Below are 16,177 nucleotides of genomic sequence, written 5' to 3'. Positions count from 1 at the left end.
ATTTAGTCGTCTGTAGAGTTTCCGACATCCTTTTCTCATGGGGGGTTGTAAAGGGGCCGCGTAAAACCAACTGCGGGTTACCGCCAACATGCTCTTCATTTAAAATTCAGTTGAGCGGTCTAGAAGTGTACTATGAAACATATACTTTGCCAAGTTTTTTTAAACGGCTTAACAGGGTTTTTAAAAAAAAAAACAAAATTAGCTTCAAACAAATTTGTACTTAACTTTCAAACTATTCTTGTAAAAATAGACCTAAAGTTGTTAATTTTTATTTAATAACTAATTACTTTCAGTTGATATCGACAATATCTTTACAAATGAAATTACTTCTTCCACTTTATTGTAATATTATTGAATAAGTAGCATTTAATTATTATTGATTTTCACAAAATAGTTTTGTACATTGCCTTTGTTTTGGTTAACCCTTGAGAATTTAAATGATTCTGGGTTTGTGTACCTATAGGTAGTTCTACATTAGGTGTTTCTACATTTTACGTGAAACGAAAAAGTCTATCTTGTTTTCAAATAAATCAATAAACAAATAGTTTGTGAATTATTCAATTTTTAATACATAAAAAGTAAAACATACAGCGTATGACTAATAAATAAATTTTAATTGCACGGTCCTCGAATGAATGAATATTAATTGAGCGTATGTATAAAAGTATTTGATTCATTTTTGAACATTGTAAAAACATAGAATATAAAAAATATTTTCTTATTTCGTATATTGTGTTTTATTTTGTTGTTTTCTTTAAAATTAATAAAATTTGATTTTTTTGTATAATATTATTCTGTTAACACAATAACGAAAACAATTTGTTTTTAATCTTTCACGATTCAGCTTGTAATATCCCACCACTTGGCATAGGCCTCTTTCCCCATGTAGGAGAAGAATCAGAGCTCAATCCACCACGCTGCTCCACAGTGGGTTAGCGGATATATTCCCTACGATGAGTAACGATCACTATCAGGTGTTTCTACACGGCACACGCACCATTAAACCAGAGTAGTATTCATTAATCTTTATATTACTAGTTTTAATAATTTAAATCTATCTAATACTATTAAACGAGCAATTCTTGTATATATATATGTATATATATAATCTGAATCTCGGAAACGGCTCCAACGATTTTCATAATATTTAGTATACAGCAGGTTTCGGGGGAGATAAATCCATCTAGCTAGGATTCATTTTTAAAAAATGTCGTTTTATCCCTGTTTTTAGGGAGTGAAAAAAATATCGTTAGAATGCGAAAGTAAATTTCGCATTTGTCAAGTTAGTTGCAATAGCTCGGTGGGAAATCGGTCGGTCGGGACCAACCGAGAAGATCATGGTTCAAATCCCTATGTCCCTGGTCAATTTTTTTTCTTTTTCTTTTTCTAATTGCACTGGTTATTTTTTATTTAAATAGGCTGTTCCTACTTTTTTATTTATTATGTCGGTAAAATCGAAAAATATTATTCATATTTTATCATTATTATTTTTTAATTATTTTTCATTTTTGATTTTTTATATTTATTTATATTTGTTATTATTGTCGGTAAAAAAATATGATTCATATTTTATAAATATGTAATTCGTATTTAAATATGATTTTCAAAACAAATACGATTTGTTGGAGCGCCTATCAGTTTTGAGAAGCAATTACTCACAATTTTGTAATTGTGTATTTTATATCAATTTTTAATTTATCGTTATTTTTTATTTTTATTTTGCTTTAATTCATTATTAATAATTGTGACGCGGCGTTGGCGCAACGGTTACAGACATGGATTGTACCTGTTGCGCTGGCGGTTGCGGGTTCGATCCCCGCACATGACTAACATTTGTATTGGCCATACAGGTGTTGTCGTGGTCTGGGTGTTTGTGCAGTCCTTGTGGGTCTCCCTACCGGAGAGCATTTTAAGCCGTCGGCCCCGGTTGTTATCATGTATACCTGATAGCGATCGTTACTCATAGTAGGGAATATATCCGCCAACCCGCATTGGAGCAGCGTGGTGGATTAAGCTCTGATCCTTCTCCTACATGGGGAAAGATGCCTATGCCCAGTAGTGGGATATTACAGGCTGAAGCGTAGACAAATATTTGCTTAGACATTATTAAATTGTGTTTGCAGGCAAACGAAAAAAAATCGACTTCAATTACATCGACAAGTAATACAATGTAGGTGCATGGAAAAATAGTCAAGAAATACGCATTATCAAAGATTACTCCAAAAGTTGTAATCAGATCTCGATGAAATATAACCACATGATAAATATCGGCTTTCGATTAAGTTAAAAATCATCAGAATCGGTACACCCAGCAAAACGTTATGCGGATTTTCCAGAGTTTCCCTCGATTTCTCTGGGACCCCATCATCAGATCCTGGTTTCCTTATCATATTACCACACCAGGGATATCTCCATTCCAACAAAAAAAGAATTATCAAAATCTTTTCATAAACGACGAAGTTATCCCCGAACATACATTTAAAAATATATATACATATATGTATATACTAGCTGTGCCCGCGGCTTCGCCCGCGTTGAAATCAGTTTGTCACAAAGTTTTCCCGGCAAACTTCCAGTGAAACTCTCATCAAAATCGGCTTTGCCGTTCCGTAAACCTTCCTCTTGAAGCCCTGTCTCCATTTGTGAAACCGCATGAAAATCCATTAAGTCGATTTTGACGGAATCGATCACATACGCTTTTGGGAACGTTGTTTTATAATACACTAACTGTTGCCCGCGACTACGTCCGCGTGGTTATGAAGATATGCATTACTATTAAGATGCTTAACGCAAATTATTTTTTTATTTCAGTCACTTGAAATGCTTATCACTCTGAGTAACTTTTTCAAAGGCACAATTAAGTATAATTTAATAGTTATTTTTATAAAACCTCTCTATATACCACATTTTTAGTTTTATTTTCAGGCTGCAGTATGAATAACCTATCAGGCGAACTTATTGCTGCTGTATATGTTTCATACAAACTATCAACCCCAATTAAACCCCCTTAGCGATGGAATATCGCAAAATCCGTTTTTAGCGTACGTCTACTAACTATAATCTACCTTCCTGCCAAATTTCATCTTTGTCCATCTTGGATGATGGACCATCCAGCGGTTTTTGAGTTCTCGTGATGTCAGTCAGTGAACTTTCTCTTTTATATGTAGATTACGATGTATTATTTGGACACTTCCTCGCCATCTATAGAGCTTGCATTTGAAATGTCAAGTCTCTTACTTCAAAAACATAGGACTTTCATACAAACTTCCAACCCCCGTTTTACCCCTTTAGGGGTCGTTTTTCATAAAATCCGTTCTTAGCGGTTGCTTACGTCTTATAAGGAGCCTACCTACCAAATTTCAAGTTTTTAGGTGTTATAGTTTTGGAGATTTCGTGATGAGTGACCTTTCGCGTTTATATATATTATAGATTATAGATAGATAAGATATATATGTATATTGAGTTTCCTCCGGCCGGATTGAGTAACCTCCTCCTCTTTTGAAATCGGTTAAAAAAGACTTCGTCCAAACCGGCAGCGAATCATTTTAACTCTCTCTTCTACTACTAATATTTCACGATTTACTAAAAATACCGAGCGGAGCTCGGTCACCCAGGTACTTAAATTAATTAACTACAGAAAATGTAAAGGTGATGTAATATTCACACTTAATATACTTCTTATAGCACGATATAGATTAGATTTAGGTTTCATCAGTTTGCAAGCATTGTTTGTTTTACTGAGTATAAATTTATATGCTAATGAATTAACGATCAATTAAACCGTAATAGGTTATACTTACTGGCAAATATGTAATAATAAGAGCATATTTTTAAATAATTCGCTATCATTAGATGATCATTATATTTTATAATGTTAATATTTATCGACAAGAGCTGGCAAATAATTACTGTTTTTATAATCGTGTAATAAACATACCTTGTGACAGTTATTAGTTAGGATAGAAGTTCAAAATTTTATTGTCAGCTAAAGTGAGTAAAGAAAAGAGAACAGAAGTAAGGAACGATGAAGAGAAGATATTCTGTAACAAATTTCTCACTTTGATTTCTACTTGAGTCTTTGAGTTACTATTGTCAAGCCATCCATTTACGAAGTATATTACGACTATAAACTAACTATTTAACTGCATTATATTACTTAATACCATAGGTAATTTATTTGCAATTAAAAATTATTGATTTTTTTTATATACAACTAAGTCGGCAAACTAACATAGCCTATAGATGCCTAGAACACCAGAAACATCGGAAGCTCGTTGCCAACCCTACATCCAATCCCCCCAGGAACTCTGGTCACCTCACTTAATACAGGAACACAACACCTCTCGAGAGCAATATAATTTCATCACTCATCACTTCAGCCTAATACAGTCCACTTCTGAACATAGGCCTCCAAAAGTTTGCGAGAATAATGACGTGAACTCATGTGTTTTTCCCATAGTCACCACGCTGGGCAGGCGGGCTTGGCGGTGTTGGTGACCGCAGAGTATAATTAAGCTGTGATCTTCTAGGTTAGGTCGAGGTACTTCCCCAGTCAAGCTGCTCCAGATTCAAAGCAGGATATGTCCTGCTATGCTCTACCTCAGTTAGTAGTTTTTGAATTGCACTATTTTACTTTAATGATTACATAATTAACGTCTACATGCTGTGAGTATACGGCATGTAGAACATTGTTTCTACAGTAAAGTTTTTTATCCACAAAAAAGAAATAAACAAAACAACATTTAAGGCAAGTTAAAAGCAAAACGTAAGTATTAACATGATGTAAATGGAATTTTCAATTAACGACCATTTCTTTTGCAAATAAAATAGCTACTTTTACATCCCACATCTACTACTTAAATGCAATGGAATATAAGTAAACCTTAGAATTTCCTGCATCCTTGTTGTCACTTCTCATTCCATAAAAACTAAATGGGAAAAGGAACACATCAAGGCAATGTACTCGTTACTTCTCGCATAATTAATAACGATGTATTTTTAGGAAAGCGAAGACAGAATGAAGTTAACAATTCTTAGCTTTTCCAGTTCAAACTTTCAAATGAAATCAATTTGAACGGCGCAGTAACTTTTTAAGTACCTAACTTCCATCGACTCGGAGATGAAAACTCTTAGTAAAGATAGTGTATAAATGTACAGGTTAAGTAACTTCGTTTTTTATCCTTTATCTCCGAAATATATTTTTACACGTGCATAACTTCCGAACTAGGAAGCTTGAAAAATCATGTTTATCCAGTATTTCAGTCAGTTTGTCAGGACAAGGATAAAAGGAAATTAAAAAAATGCTCTTTTTCCACTCATTTATCGCTTACTTTTATTTCGATTACAATTGAATACCATTTTTAATGTAAATAATTTGTTTTTTACTCTTATTAATATGCTATAAATAGAAATGTTGTTGTAAATCAGAATATGTTTATTTTTATTTCACCTAAAACAAGCTGTACTTAATTGATTAGTTATTTAATTAGTTCAGTAGAGCATCAATAATTATCCTCTTAATTATATTTATAGTTACTGTGATCTCTAACGCTATTATTTTAGCAAAAATATTATGATTCAGTGCAGCATTATGTAGGCCATGGCTTAATTCATGTGTTTTCCTGATTACTTAATAACACAAATTGGTACAGTCAAATTGATAATGTATAAACTGATAACTGTTAATGAATTATATTTTAGATTTGTAATTGACATTGTGTATTTCTAGACACCTGATATTGACCAATCAAGTTTTCTCCAATTAATAGATTTTTTTGCAATATGTAGATGTCTATTCTATGTATATCTTCGTGTACATATACACAAGAATTGATTCAAGCTAATTGTTTTTATTTTTCTTTTAGGTTTTTTTTTGCAATTATTTTTTTTAAATCATTTTTATGGGCTTTATCGCAAGAGCGATTATGTAACATTCGGGCCAAGTCTGAGAGTGATTCAGCCAGAATACTATTACACTTCCCAACTCATTTATAAAAGAACATCTATCTCTGATGTCCCTATTCCAGGCACATTCCATCAATTTGTGGTAGAAATTATCAACAACATAACAGACGCTGCAATTCGGAGATGTAATCAAATATTATTTTATCATACTACTAAATATTTACTGCACAATATATATTAGCGATGTTTTATTTTATAGCGTTATTATAACATATATATTTTTTTATTTGTATTTATTTAATAATAACAAAAAAAATTAAGAACAAGCCAAAAGAACTTAAATTAATAAAAACGTGAAAAATAGAAAAGCATCTAAATGAACCGAATTACTTTCTTAACTGTACCAATTTCAAAGTTCTGGCCGCTTCGATAATTGACCGCAAATTGTCCATAGTAGTGTGTGTGGGTTCTACGCACTGATCAATCATAATTGTCGCGAACTAACAGAGACCGTAATTATAGTAAATTACTCGCTAATACGCGCAGTCGATGCAACATCCGCTGCTTTTAAATTCAACCATCAAATTTTATCTGCAGTTTTCATTTGCGTTCAGGACGTGTAAACGCATAAAATGTTTTCGTATACTTTTATCATTGTATTATTGTCTAAAACAGTTTTTTCGCAAATGAACGGTGAATTTTGGTGGCTGCATGAGAAGTTCGCAAAGTTACAACAGGTCGAAGCACCTCAACCACAATTTGACAATGTAAACGAATTCGATACAGATGAAAGTGCAAAAATAATTTTTAAAAATAATGAATTATCTCCCAGAGAAGAACGTAATCTTAATGAAGATGAAAAAATATTTCTTAATGAGGGTGCGAAGCTATCAACTATTTACTTTCGAGATCAAATGGAATTATCCAAGCTCGCTAATATAGAGAAAAATCCTGAAGTTCGTAATAGCAAAAATAGAATGAAGGCGACAGTCCAAAATTTTAAAGAAAACAATATAACTACATCTATTTTTGAAAAAAGTAATTATGTACCTAGAAATAAATCCCAAGGTGATGGAGACGAATTAGTATTTGTGTTCCCGGAAAGTAATGAAATTGTTTGGCAAGACAATAAAAAAGATGTTAAAAATTCCTTGCCTCCTAAAAATGAGTTCTATAAAAACAATAGCATCACGACACCAAAAACAACCATTATTAACAAAATACGATTTCAACAAGAACCTATACAATCTGAATCAGAAAGTATATGTACTTTTATTACACAGCAAGATTGTATGTATAAAAACGGAATCATTCATCCTTCAGGGTTAGTAAAATACATTTAAATACTACTTTTATCTTTGTAGTAAAAATATTAAATAATTTTATGAATTCATTGTGTCCTAGGTGCAGTATATCTAACACTCAAAAAATTTGTTGCGTGTTTCCACTGAAACCAAACGTCATTTCATCTACGAAACTAAAACAATCTAAAAAAAAATACGACTTCAATATACGATATAAGCGTTCAGACCCCAACGAGAAATTTAATACAGCTTTGAAACAAAGAAATAGATTATTGGAGAGAAATCATAATTTACAGATACAATCCTCGAAACTAACGGCTACAACTGTACGCTCTAAGCCTACTCACAAAATTGTAACACCTGAGTACGTCGACCCATACTGGAATATAAAAAATATAAAGTTCAGAAATCCTGGATCTCAAAGTAATACAAATGCTGATTACCAAAATACTAAATATGACTATAGCGATCAAGATTATGTAGAAGATTATGCTGTTGAATTACCTAAACCGGGACTCGTCGGTCTTTATTCAGATCACGATGAATCACAAGGACAAACAAGTTGGAACTACGGGGTTTACTATGGAGATACGAAGGAAGTAAGCGAAGAAGAAAATAATGCCCCATTTGGATATTCAACTTTCGACCCAAGGCTAGGTAAAAGAGACATAATTAAAGAGACATTTTTGGTATTTTTTAACCAACTTCAAAAAAGGAGGAGGTTACTCAAGTCGACCGTGTATTTATATATATATATATATATATATATATATATATATATATATATATATATATATATATATATATATAATGTAAGTTCGGGGATAACTTTGTCGCTTATAAACCGATTTTGATAATTCTTTTTTTTTTGTTGGAAAGGATATCCCAAGGGGATATCGTACTGATGACTAGTGAATTTGTTAATTTTTTTATTTCGTCTACTTACGTTGTATTACTTGTCGATGGAATTAAAATCGTTTTTTTTTTTTTTTGGTTTGCGAGCCAACACAATTATATACCACTAGCGACTCCTTTGTACAGGAACCCAACACATTTTAAAAGCAGTTTTATTTGCTGGAACCTTTTGTAAGAATGCGATATTTCCTCAGTTGAACTGCTCCAAATTTAAATCAAAATATTTATATCACCGATCAGTGAAACTAATCATATTAATTTTTAGGTAACCGTGCATCCACTCAAAGCCCCAAACCTATAAGACGTAAACCACAACGATTAACGACAGCACAAAGAAATGACGATGTTATGAAAAATTCTGGGAGTCAAACAATTAGTTTCCATTCTACGCCAGATTTTCATGTTTTACAAGGCTTTAAACTAATTAACTTAGCATCAAGTAAGAATAATTTTGTAAGAAAAACAGAAAGGTTTTACGACAGTGGTGAAGACAGTTCATGTGACACCTCAGCGCTAGTTGAGGAGGATTATTTAGACGGTATAGATCTTGATCAACAAGTTTATAAACAATGTGGAAAAGTTCCCAAAAAACCAGGTATTTCATTGTTTTAATTTATTTTTTATTTATTTTCTCTTTGTTGTACACCACAATATGCAAATACAAAATAACAATAATACAGACGACTTAAGAATGTGTAGTACAAGAGGCGGTTTTATGGCTAGTTAGCCATTTCTTACAGACAACCCGAAATAGGATTGGCTATTATTTATTTGAGAGAATAATTAATAAATATTTAATATTAAATAATTTAATGATTATTTGCTTTTATACGTAAAAATAAACTTGATTTAGGTGCCATAAAATAAACTAAATTAAAACTAAATTCTAATAATAATATCTTCGTCAAAGCCCTTTCTTAAGGTTTTTCGCAGCAAACAAATAATTAACTCGAATATGAAATAAAACAAAATATCCAATACACTAAATCAATATAATAAATGAATTTATAAGCTGTTGTTGTAGGAAAAGACGCTGTGCAAGGTGGGAGTGATCCTTGGTTGGCTTTGGTCGTCTTAACAAAGAGTATGCAAAGTATTCTTTGCTATGCTACTATAGTGCACCCTCGAGCAGCAATAACTGCTGCAGATTGTGTTCATGGGTTTGTAAAATATAGCACGTCTCTAAGTAATAAGTGCATTATAAACTAATGTAAAAATTTATATTCTTAATTTATGCCAAATTTTAATTCGCTTATACGCATCATATACCTACTAACCTACACGCGTAAGCTAAAGAGCCCCGGATCTAGGGGGCAAATTCAAATTTTGTGCTTCATGTGATATAGAAAAGGCTAACGGATACTATCTCTTCTAACAGATCTATGCGCATGATACAGAATGGCCTTCTTAATATTTGTATTGCTCTGCGAATTTTCTCTCAGCTTCCTACTACGTCCGCAAGCTGTGGGCGAATTTTTTGCAAACTAAAACTTATTCAAAATTATTTGCGATTGTCTATGAGCTAGGTCGTCATTTTTGGGAGGCCTATATAATTATGTTCAAATGTCTATCAATGCTGCTGGCTTTGAAATACACAGGCCGAAGACGGGCAGCAGCGTCTTCGGTGCGACAAAGCCAGTACTGCGGTCACCAACCCGCCTGCCCAGCGTGGTGACTATGGGCAAAACACATGAGTTCACGTTATTTTTGGCGTAAACTTGTGGAGGCCTATGTCCAGCAGTGGACTGTATAGGCTGTAATGATGATGTCCATCAATTAGTGGACTTCCGATGGCTGAAATGATGAAGGTGATAAAAGTAAAAATAAACATAGGTGGGTGGGGTCGGCATTTTTCAGTCTTTTCCTCGCCTAACAAAATTAAAGATCCGGGGCTGAAGTTAATACATAGATGTATTACAATATTTACTACTATTACAAAATTTATTGATTACAAAATTTATTTTATTTATTTAGAAAAGCACCTGGCGATATCACCATTATCAGTGGCGTTTGGGACTTAACGGCAGAAAAAGAAAGTTCCCAAAATAGAATGGCCACAGTATATCTCCATTCGCAGTTTAAGCCTGGTGATCTCGCTGACGATCTTGCTCTATTGGTAATGTTTCTGCTTTACTAATATATTTGTAAATACACAACTTTAGCATTAATAAACTTGATAGCTAAACGTTTATCTGGTATTAAGATCAAGTAATTTATAATATACATATAGCTTTAGAGATACTTCATTCACGATTCTTGATTCAGCCTGTCAGCATCCCACTGCTGGGCTAAGGCTTGTTTCTCCCTGTAGGAGAAGAATGTAGATACATGTAGGAGAAGATAGATCCTTATTTTTAACCGACTACCAAAAAAGGAGGAGGTTCTCAATTCGACTGTATTTTTTTTTTATGTATGTTACATCAGAACTTTTGACCGGGTAGACCGATTTCGACAAATTTTGTTTTAATCGAAAGGTGGTGTGTGTCAATTGGTCACATTTAAATTTATTTGAGATCTAACAACTACTTTTCTAGCTATATCTAATAATGCGTTTTTACTTGACGCTTTTTTCGTTGACCTACGTTGTATTATACCGCATAACTTTCTACTGGATGTACCGATTTTGATAATTCTTTTTTTGTTGGAAAGGAGATATCCCTAGTTTGGTACCATGATAAGGAAACCAGGATCTGATGATGGGATCCCAGAGAAATCGAGGGAAACTCTCGAAAATCCGCAATAACTTTTTACTGGGTGTACCGATTTTGATAATTTTTGATTTAATCGAAAGCTGATGTTTATCATGTGGTCACATATAAATTTTTTCGAGATCTGATAACTACTTTTAGAGTAATCTTTGATAACGCGTAGTTACTTGACTATTTTTTCGTCGATCTACGTTGTTTAATATAACTCTTCGATGTAATTGAAGTCGGTTTTTTTTTCGTTTGCGAGCAAACACAATTATGTTTTATTAAATATTAATGTTTTGTAGTAAATGAAAAATAATGTTTCGTGTCAACAGCACTGGAAACGGCCATTGACTATAAACAAAAATGCTCAGCCGGCTTGCCTCGCAGACCCTCATATAGGGGATGATTGCTACTTTGTCGGTTGGAGTGGATACGATCAAGGTAACTGTTCAATTTTGTTTTAAGATGACTTCAACAAATAGCCTATATTTGAGGTAAGTATTTATATACTTAATAATTTATACCGATGAACGCTTAATGCTATTTATGAGAAAACTTTCTATCTCAAAAACAACGTTTACTATGGCTTCCTTTATATTGAAGCTTTATAATGCCTACGTTACTTCTAAATATAATTTTCTAATAGCAAAAGATTTATTGACATCAACATCCCAATTTTAAGCATTAAACACTAAAAAGGCAAACAAATCTTTTTAATATTTGCATTGATTTTTATTTCTGCTAATGGTTAATGAAATATTTTAAACATCATTAGGTACAAGTTAAGCATGTATTACGAAACGCGACATGTAATAGCAATTGAAATAATTCCATTGAATGAATGTGTTACCTAATATTTATTTACAATAGAATGGACTCAATATAGCTTCTATTGTGTCTAGTTTAGTTACCTTTGTATAATGTTTTTAAATGCTTTTACGTGTGTACATAGGGCATGATTATTTACAAGCGAGATAAGTACCCGAAACAGTTTTAGACGACTGCATTGTGTTTCAAATAATATATATACATATATATAACAAATATTTCAAAATATTTTTTTTCTGTAATTTTTTTTTTTTTTTTGAAAATATTCCTAATATAACTTATGTCACCGGGGTTAGTGTAGCTTCCTAACAGTGAAAGAATTTTTCAAATCGGTTCAGTAGTTTCGGAGCCTATTCAATGCAAGCAAACAAACAATCAAATCTTTCCTCTTTATAATATTAGCATAGACAATAGCCTTTATTTTGTTTTATTATATACTAGCTGACCCGGCGAACTTCGTATCGCCTAACAGTCGATTCTTTAATTTTATTATTTTTTTTTTTTTTTGAATTTCTCTCCGTAAGAACCAATCTCGTACTTCAAGGAATATTTTAAAAAAAGAATTAGCGAAATCGGTCCAAGCGTTCTCGAGTTTCGCGCTTAGCAACACATTCAGCGACTCATTTTTATATTATACTAGCTGACCCGGCGAACTTCGTATCGCCTAACAGTGACTTTTAAGTATTATCACAAATCTTTTGTATGGGAGTATAGAAAAGTGTTGTTTTTAGACTTTTTCAGGAAATTTAAATTTTTTTTTAAATTTTTCTCTCCGTAAGAACCATCCTCGTACTGGGAGTATAGAAAAGTGTTGTTTTTAGACTTTTTCAGGAAATTTAAATTTTTTTTTTAATTTTTCTCTCCGTAAGAACCATCCTCGTACTTCAAGGAATATTTTAAAAAAAGAATTAGCGAAATCGGTCCAACCCTTCTCGAGTTTTGCGCTTAGCAACACATTCAGCGACTCATTTTTATATTAGCGTAGTAATCTCTATCCAATAAAAATAGTCTAGGATAGTCCTACGTAGTATTACTGACGTTTTAGTTCTAACGCTATTGTTATTATAGCGTTCATTAATTAAAAGCAATTATTAGTAAATGTCATTTAATTTAGACTAGCTGTGTCCGCGACTTCGTTCGCGTGGAATTTAACAAAAAACTTATCGTTCAGTTCGCAGTTATAAAATAAATAAATTTCTATAGTAAAAGTAACCTGAGTTATTCCTTATTACATCAGCTATCTGCCAGTGAAAGTTCCGTTAAAATTGGTCCAGCCGTTTTTAGAGATTAGCCGGAACAAACAGACAGACATACAGACAGACAAAAATTGTAAAAAATGTTATTTTGGTATATGTACCGTGTCCATATACATTTAGTAAAAAGCGGTTATTTCAATGTTACAAACAGATACTCCAATTTTATTTATTTGTATAGATAAATTAATTTAAAATGTTCTCAAGTTCCGTCTATGTACCTACCTATGTCATTAATCGATATGCGTTTTCATGTATATAGGTACATAATAATTAATGGCGAACATGTAAAATAGGGTTGAACAGTTAAATATTGAATGTTTATTTATAAAATATATATTTCAGCATTACAACAACATCCGCGCTGCCAGCAAGCAACTGTACTCACACCCCGGAGTTGTAACGAAAAATTGTCGGCGCCAGACGTAGATTTACCTGCCGGCGCTTTCTGTGCATCCGTTGAAACTCGCGGGACAGTGGTAACAACATCGTTGTTGAAGTAAAACTTCTTGACGCACGCTTGACTTGGGGAGTAAACTGGTGAATGCATGACGAGAGCGTTACGAAAAGTATGATCGGGCATGGCGAACGGAAGTTGAGAGGGAGATATAAGTTAGTGAAGACAGAAAGAGAGAGAATTACGTTAGTTTAGTTTTACTTCAGTCGTGTGGTCTAAAACATACTCGTTTTTTTTTTTAATTCTATTTGCCTGGGTAACTTTAGTGGGACACACAACACGCGTTACAATAAATAAATAATTGCTTTCCCTTATTACTATGGGTGTCTATGTTGGATTCATTGTGTCAGTTAATTCTTTTCCTGGCAAATCTACAAATGTCATGTTACGTCTGTAATATAATAATGTTAATCTATATATTGGCTGTATGGATTATAGTCCTTTGCCTTTCCCTATTGGGGAAAAATTTTAAAACAATGTTAATCTATATAAATTAAACCAATCGAGAATCATTAAGTCTTCAAATGGGAGTGTGTAACTTAAGCGCAAAACTAGAACGACAGGACCAACTTTATTGCTTTGAGAGAAGTTCTTACAGAAAAAAGAATTAAGAAACCTGTGGAAAATAATTGAACACGATTTAAACGGGTAACAGCTCAAAATGTAGGACGTCCGTCAAGTCAGCTAGTTATTCTTACACAATGTCTCTGATCGTTTTAATTCTCCCAATTTTGCCCGTTAAGAATATACGTATGCACTATAACTTTCTTTTCTTTTCAGACGGGCATAGGAGGCCCACTGTTGTGTAAAATTGGTGATCGAGTATCAGTAGTAGGCGTAGCGGTCTATCGAGAGAACGTCGTAGTACTACTACCAGTTTTTGACTGGGTGAGCACAGCACTACGGGAGCTTCGTATTAATTAATTATGTTACCTATTTTTGTGTAAACGTGTTTTTTTTTAATATACTTTTTTTACGTTTTTTCGTTGTGTATTTCATTTCACGAACTTTAAAATATTTCAAAAGAAGGTCGAAGTCTTATTGAAACAGACAAATTAGAATACGTATCAATAAAATAAATACGAAATACAAATTTCTTGACTACGTTTAGTCAGTATTTTTTTTTGCAACTATTTTCTGATAACATTAAAATATCTAACGACGTGTCACATCCACGCATTATTTAATAACAGAAATAAAACAAAAACAATTAATTTTCCTTTATACTTTATTTCATTTTGTCGCTCGAAAACACAATATTTATAACATTCGGTGAAATTTAATATCATTAATAATATTGACGCTAATTTTCTAATAAATTACAATATTAATTTTCACGGAACGCTCTTACAATTAGACATAAGAGGACGCGGGGATTTTAAACATTTCATATAGGAACTAGAAAATAAAACTAATCAAGAAACTTCGGGAATGTCGAGATCTACTTCTTATGGTAACGTTGTTCAACACAATTCGATTTACAATAATTACACTAGGCACGTAACGAACGAATGATTTACTATATAGGCTATCATTTCAGTCGTCGGTCCGTATTGTCTGTACCGCGCTCTATATACAATACGTACGTTTTATCTTTATACGGAGATCTTTGGTGTCGAACTTGAAAGCAAATATGTCAACATTTAAATGAATTACTGAAATTATAAACTACAACCTACCATTAAAGATAACTGTAGAATTATTACATTTCAAAAATCATCACAATAACAGCCTTTTAGAACTAAACATAAATTAGACAAATTAAAAATAATAATCATAAGACAATTTTATCCAATTTAAATTTTTTGTTTTTTTATTTTTTATTTTTTACCAATTTAAGAGATATTTATATGTTTGCTAAATTGTTTACAAAGTGAAAAATAAATAACAATCATTTGAACTAATGAACTAAGAAAAAAAATAATACTCTGAGCATTTATAGTATCCGTAAATAGTGAGCGAAATTAAATATAAAATTAAATGTGTACTTATATAACTATATGAATACAACATTTTTTTATGAACTGTCATCATTGTATTAGCTGCAGACAACCACGTGTTTAAAAATAACTAACAAATGCACAAAATTACTTCGTATGTAATACAGATAATAAATATGCAATACTAGAAAACCGGCATCATAGCTAGTTCACTGGCCGAGGATCGACTTAAAACTTTAAAAGAAATCATAAGATTTTTAAAACATAACTGCTTGATGTACAATTTTAAATAAAAGCAGTAAATTATCCTTTTTAGGGTGCCGTGCTTAAATAGCAAAGTTAAGATGACAAAAGTTAAATATTAAAATCAGTGGTATATAGCAATACAACAGCTACTTATACTTGTTTTTAATGATCCTAATTATTTGTTCTTTTGAAAAATTCTAATATATAGTAAACGCAATACAATAATCCTGTAATGTAGATTGTAGACCATAATATATATAAACTTAAAAAACATAAAACAAAAAAAAGTGAACGAAAGGCGGTCTTATCGCTAATAGAGCGAAACAGCACGTATGTAGCACGGAACCCTTAAGCGCAAGCTCAAATTGTATTATTTAGATTTACTATTACAATTTTATTAATTATTAGTATTCCTAACCAAGATAACCGGTATTGACAAGATTGTTTATCACAAGCAGCTCACGCTATCACCAGCGGCTCATCGTCTGAGAATCCGTGGATTGGAGGTACGTCGTCGTCATCTAGAAAACATTAAATGTTTGTCATAATTTATAATGTAGGTAATATTATATCTATGAATATTTTAAAATTTTATCTTGTCGATATCTGTACAAAAACGAAATATCTTTTTTCTTTT

General features: G+C 32.3%; 1 protein-coding gene across 1 annotated transcript; it reads left to right on the top strand.

Annotated features, from left to right (window-relative positions):
- Nucleotides 1–6,536: 6,536 nt before the first annotated feature.
- On the top strand, nt 6,537–14,335 carry LOC123661234. The gene is made up of 9 exons (XM_045596221.1): nt 6,537–6,864; nt 6,973–7,228; nt 7,309–7,865; nt 8,389–8,718; nt 9,148–9,283; nt 10,098–10,239; nt 11,149–11,257; nt 13,243–13,376; nt 14,135–14,335. Exons 1-9 carry the CDS (start codon nt 6,537–6,539, stop codon nt 14,276–14,278), a joined length of 2,136 nt encoding a protein of 711 aa, XP_045452177.1. The 3' UTR covers nt 14,279–14,335.
- Nucleotides 14,336–16,177: the final 1,842 nt, after the last annotated feature.

Source organism: Melitaea cinxia, chromosome 16 (genome assembly GCF_905220565.1).
Source record: "Melitaea cinxia chromosome 16, ilMelCinx1.1, whole genome shotgun sequence".
Taxonomy (NCBI): Eukaryota; Metazoa; Arthropoda; class Insecta; order Lepidoptera; family Nymphalidae; genus Melitaea; species Melitaea cinxia.
Note: the sequence above shows the minus strand (reverse complement) of the source record. Positions and strands in the feature narration are given on the sequence as shown.

Excerpts from the sequence above, each read along its gene's own strand:
- LOC123661234 (XM_045596221.1), top strand. The coding sequence starts at position 6,537 with ATGTTTTCGTATACTTTTATCATTGTATTATTGTCTAAAACAGTTTTT. Across the intron at positions 10,240-11,148 it reads CTGACGATCTTGCTCTATTG|CACTGGAAACGGCCATTGAC; the intron begins GTAATGTTTCTG and ends TCGTGTCAACAG. Across the intron at positions 13,377-14,134 it reads TTGAAACTCGCGGGACAGTG|ACGGGCATAGGAGGCCCACT; the intron begins GTAACAACATCG and ends TTTTCTTTTCAG.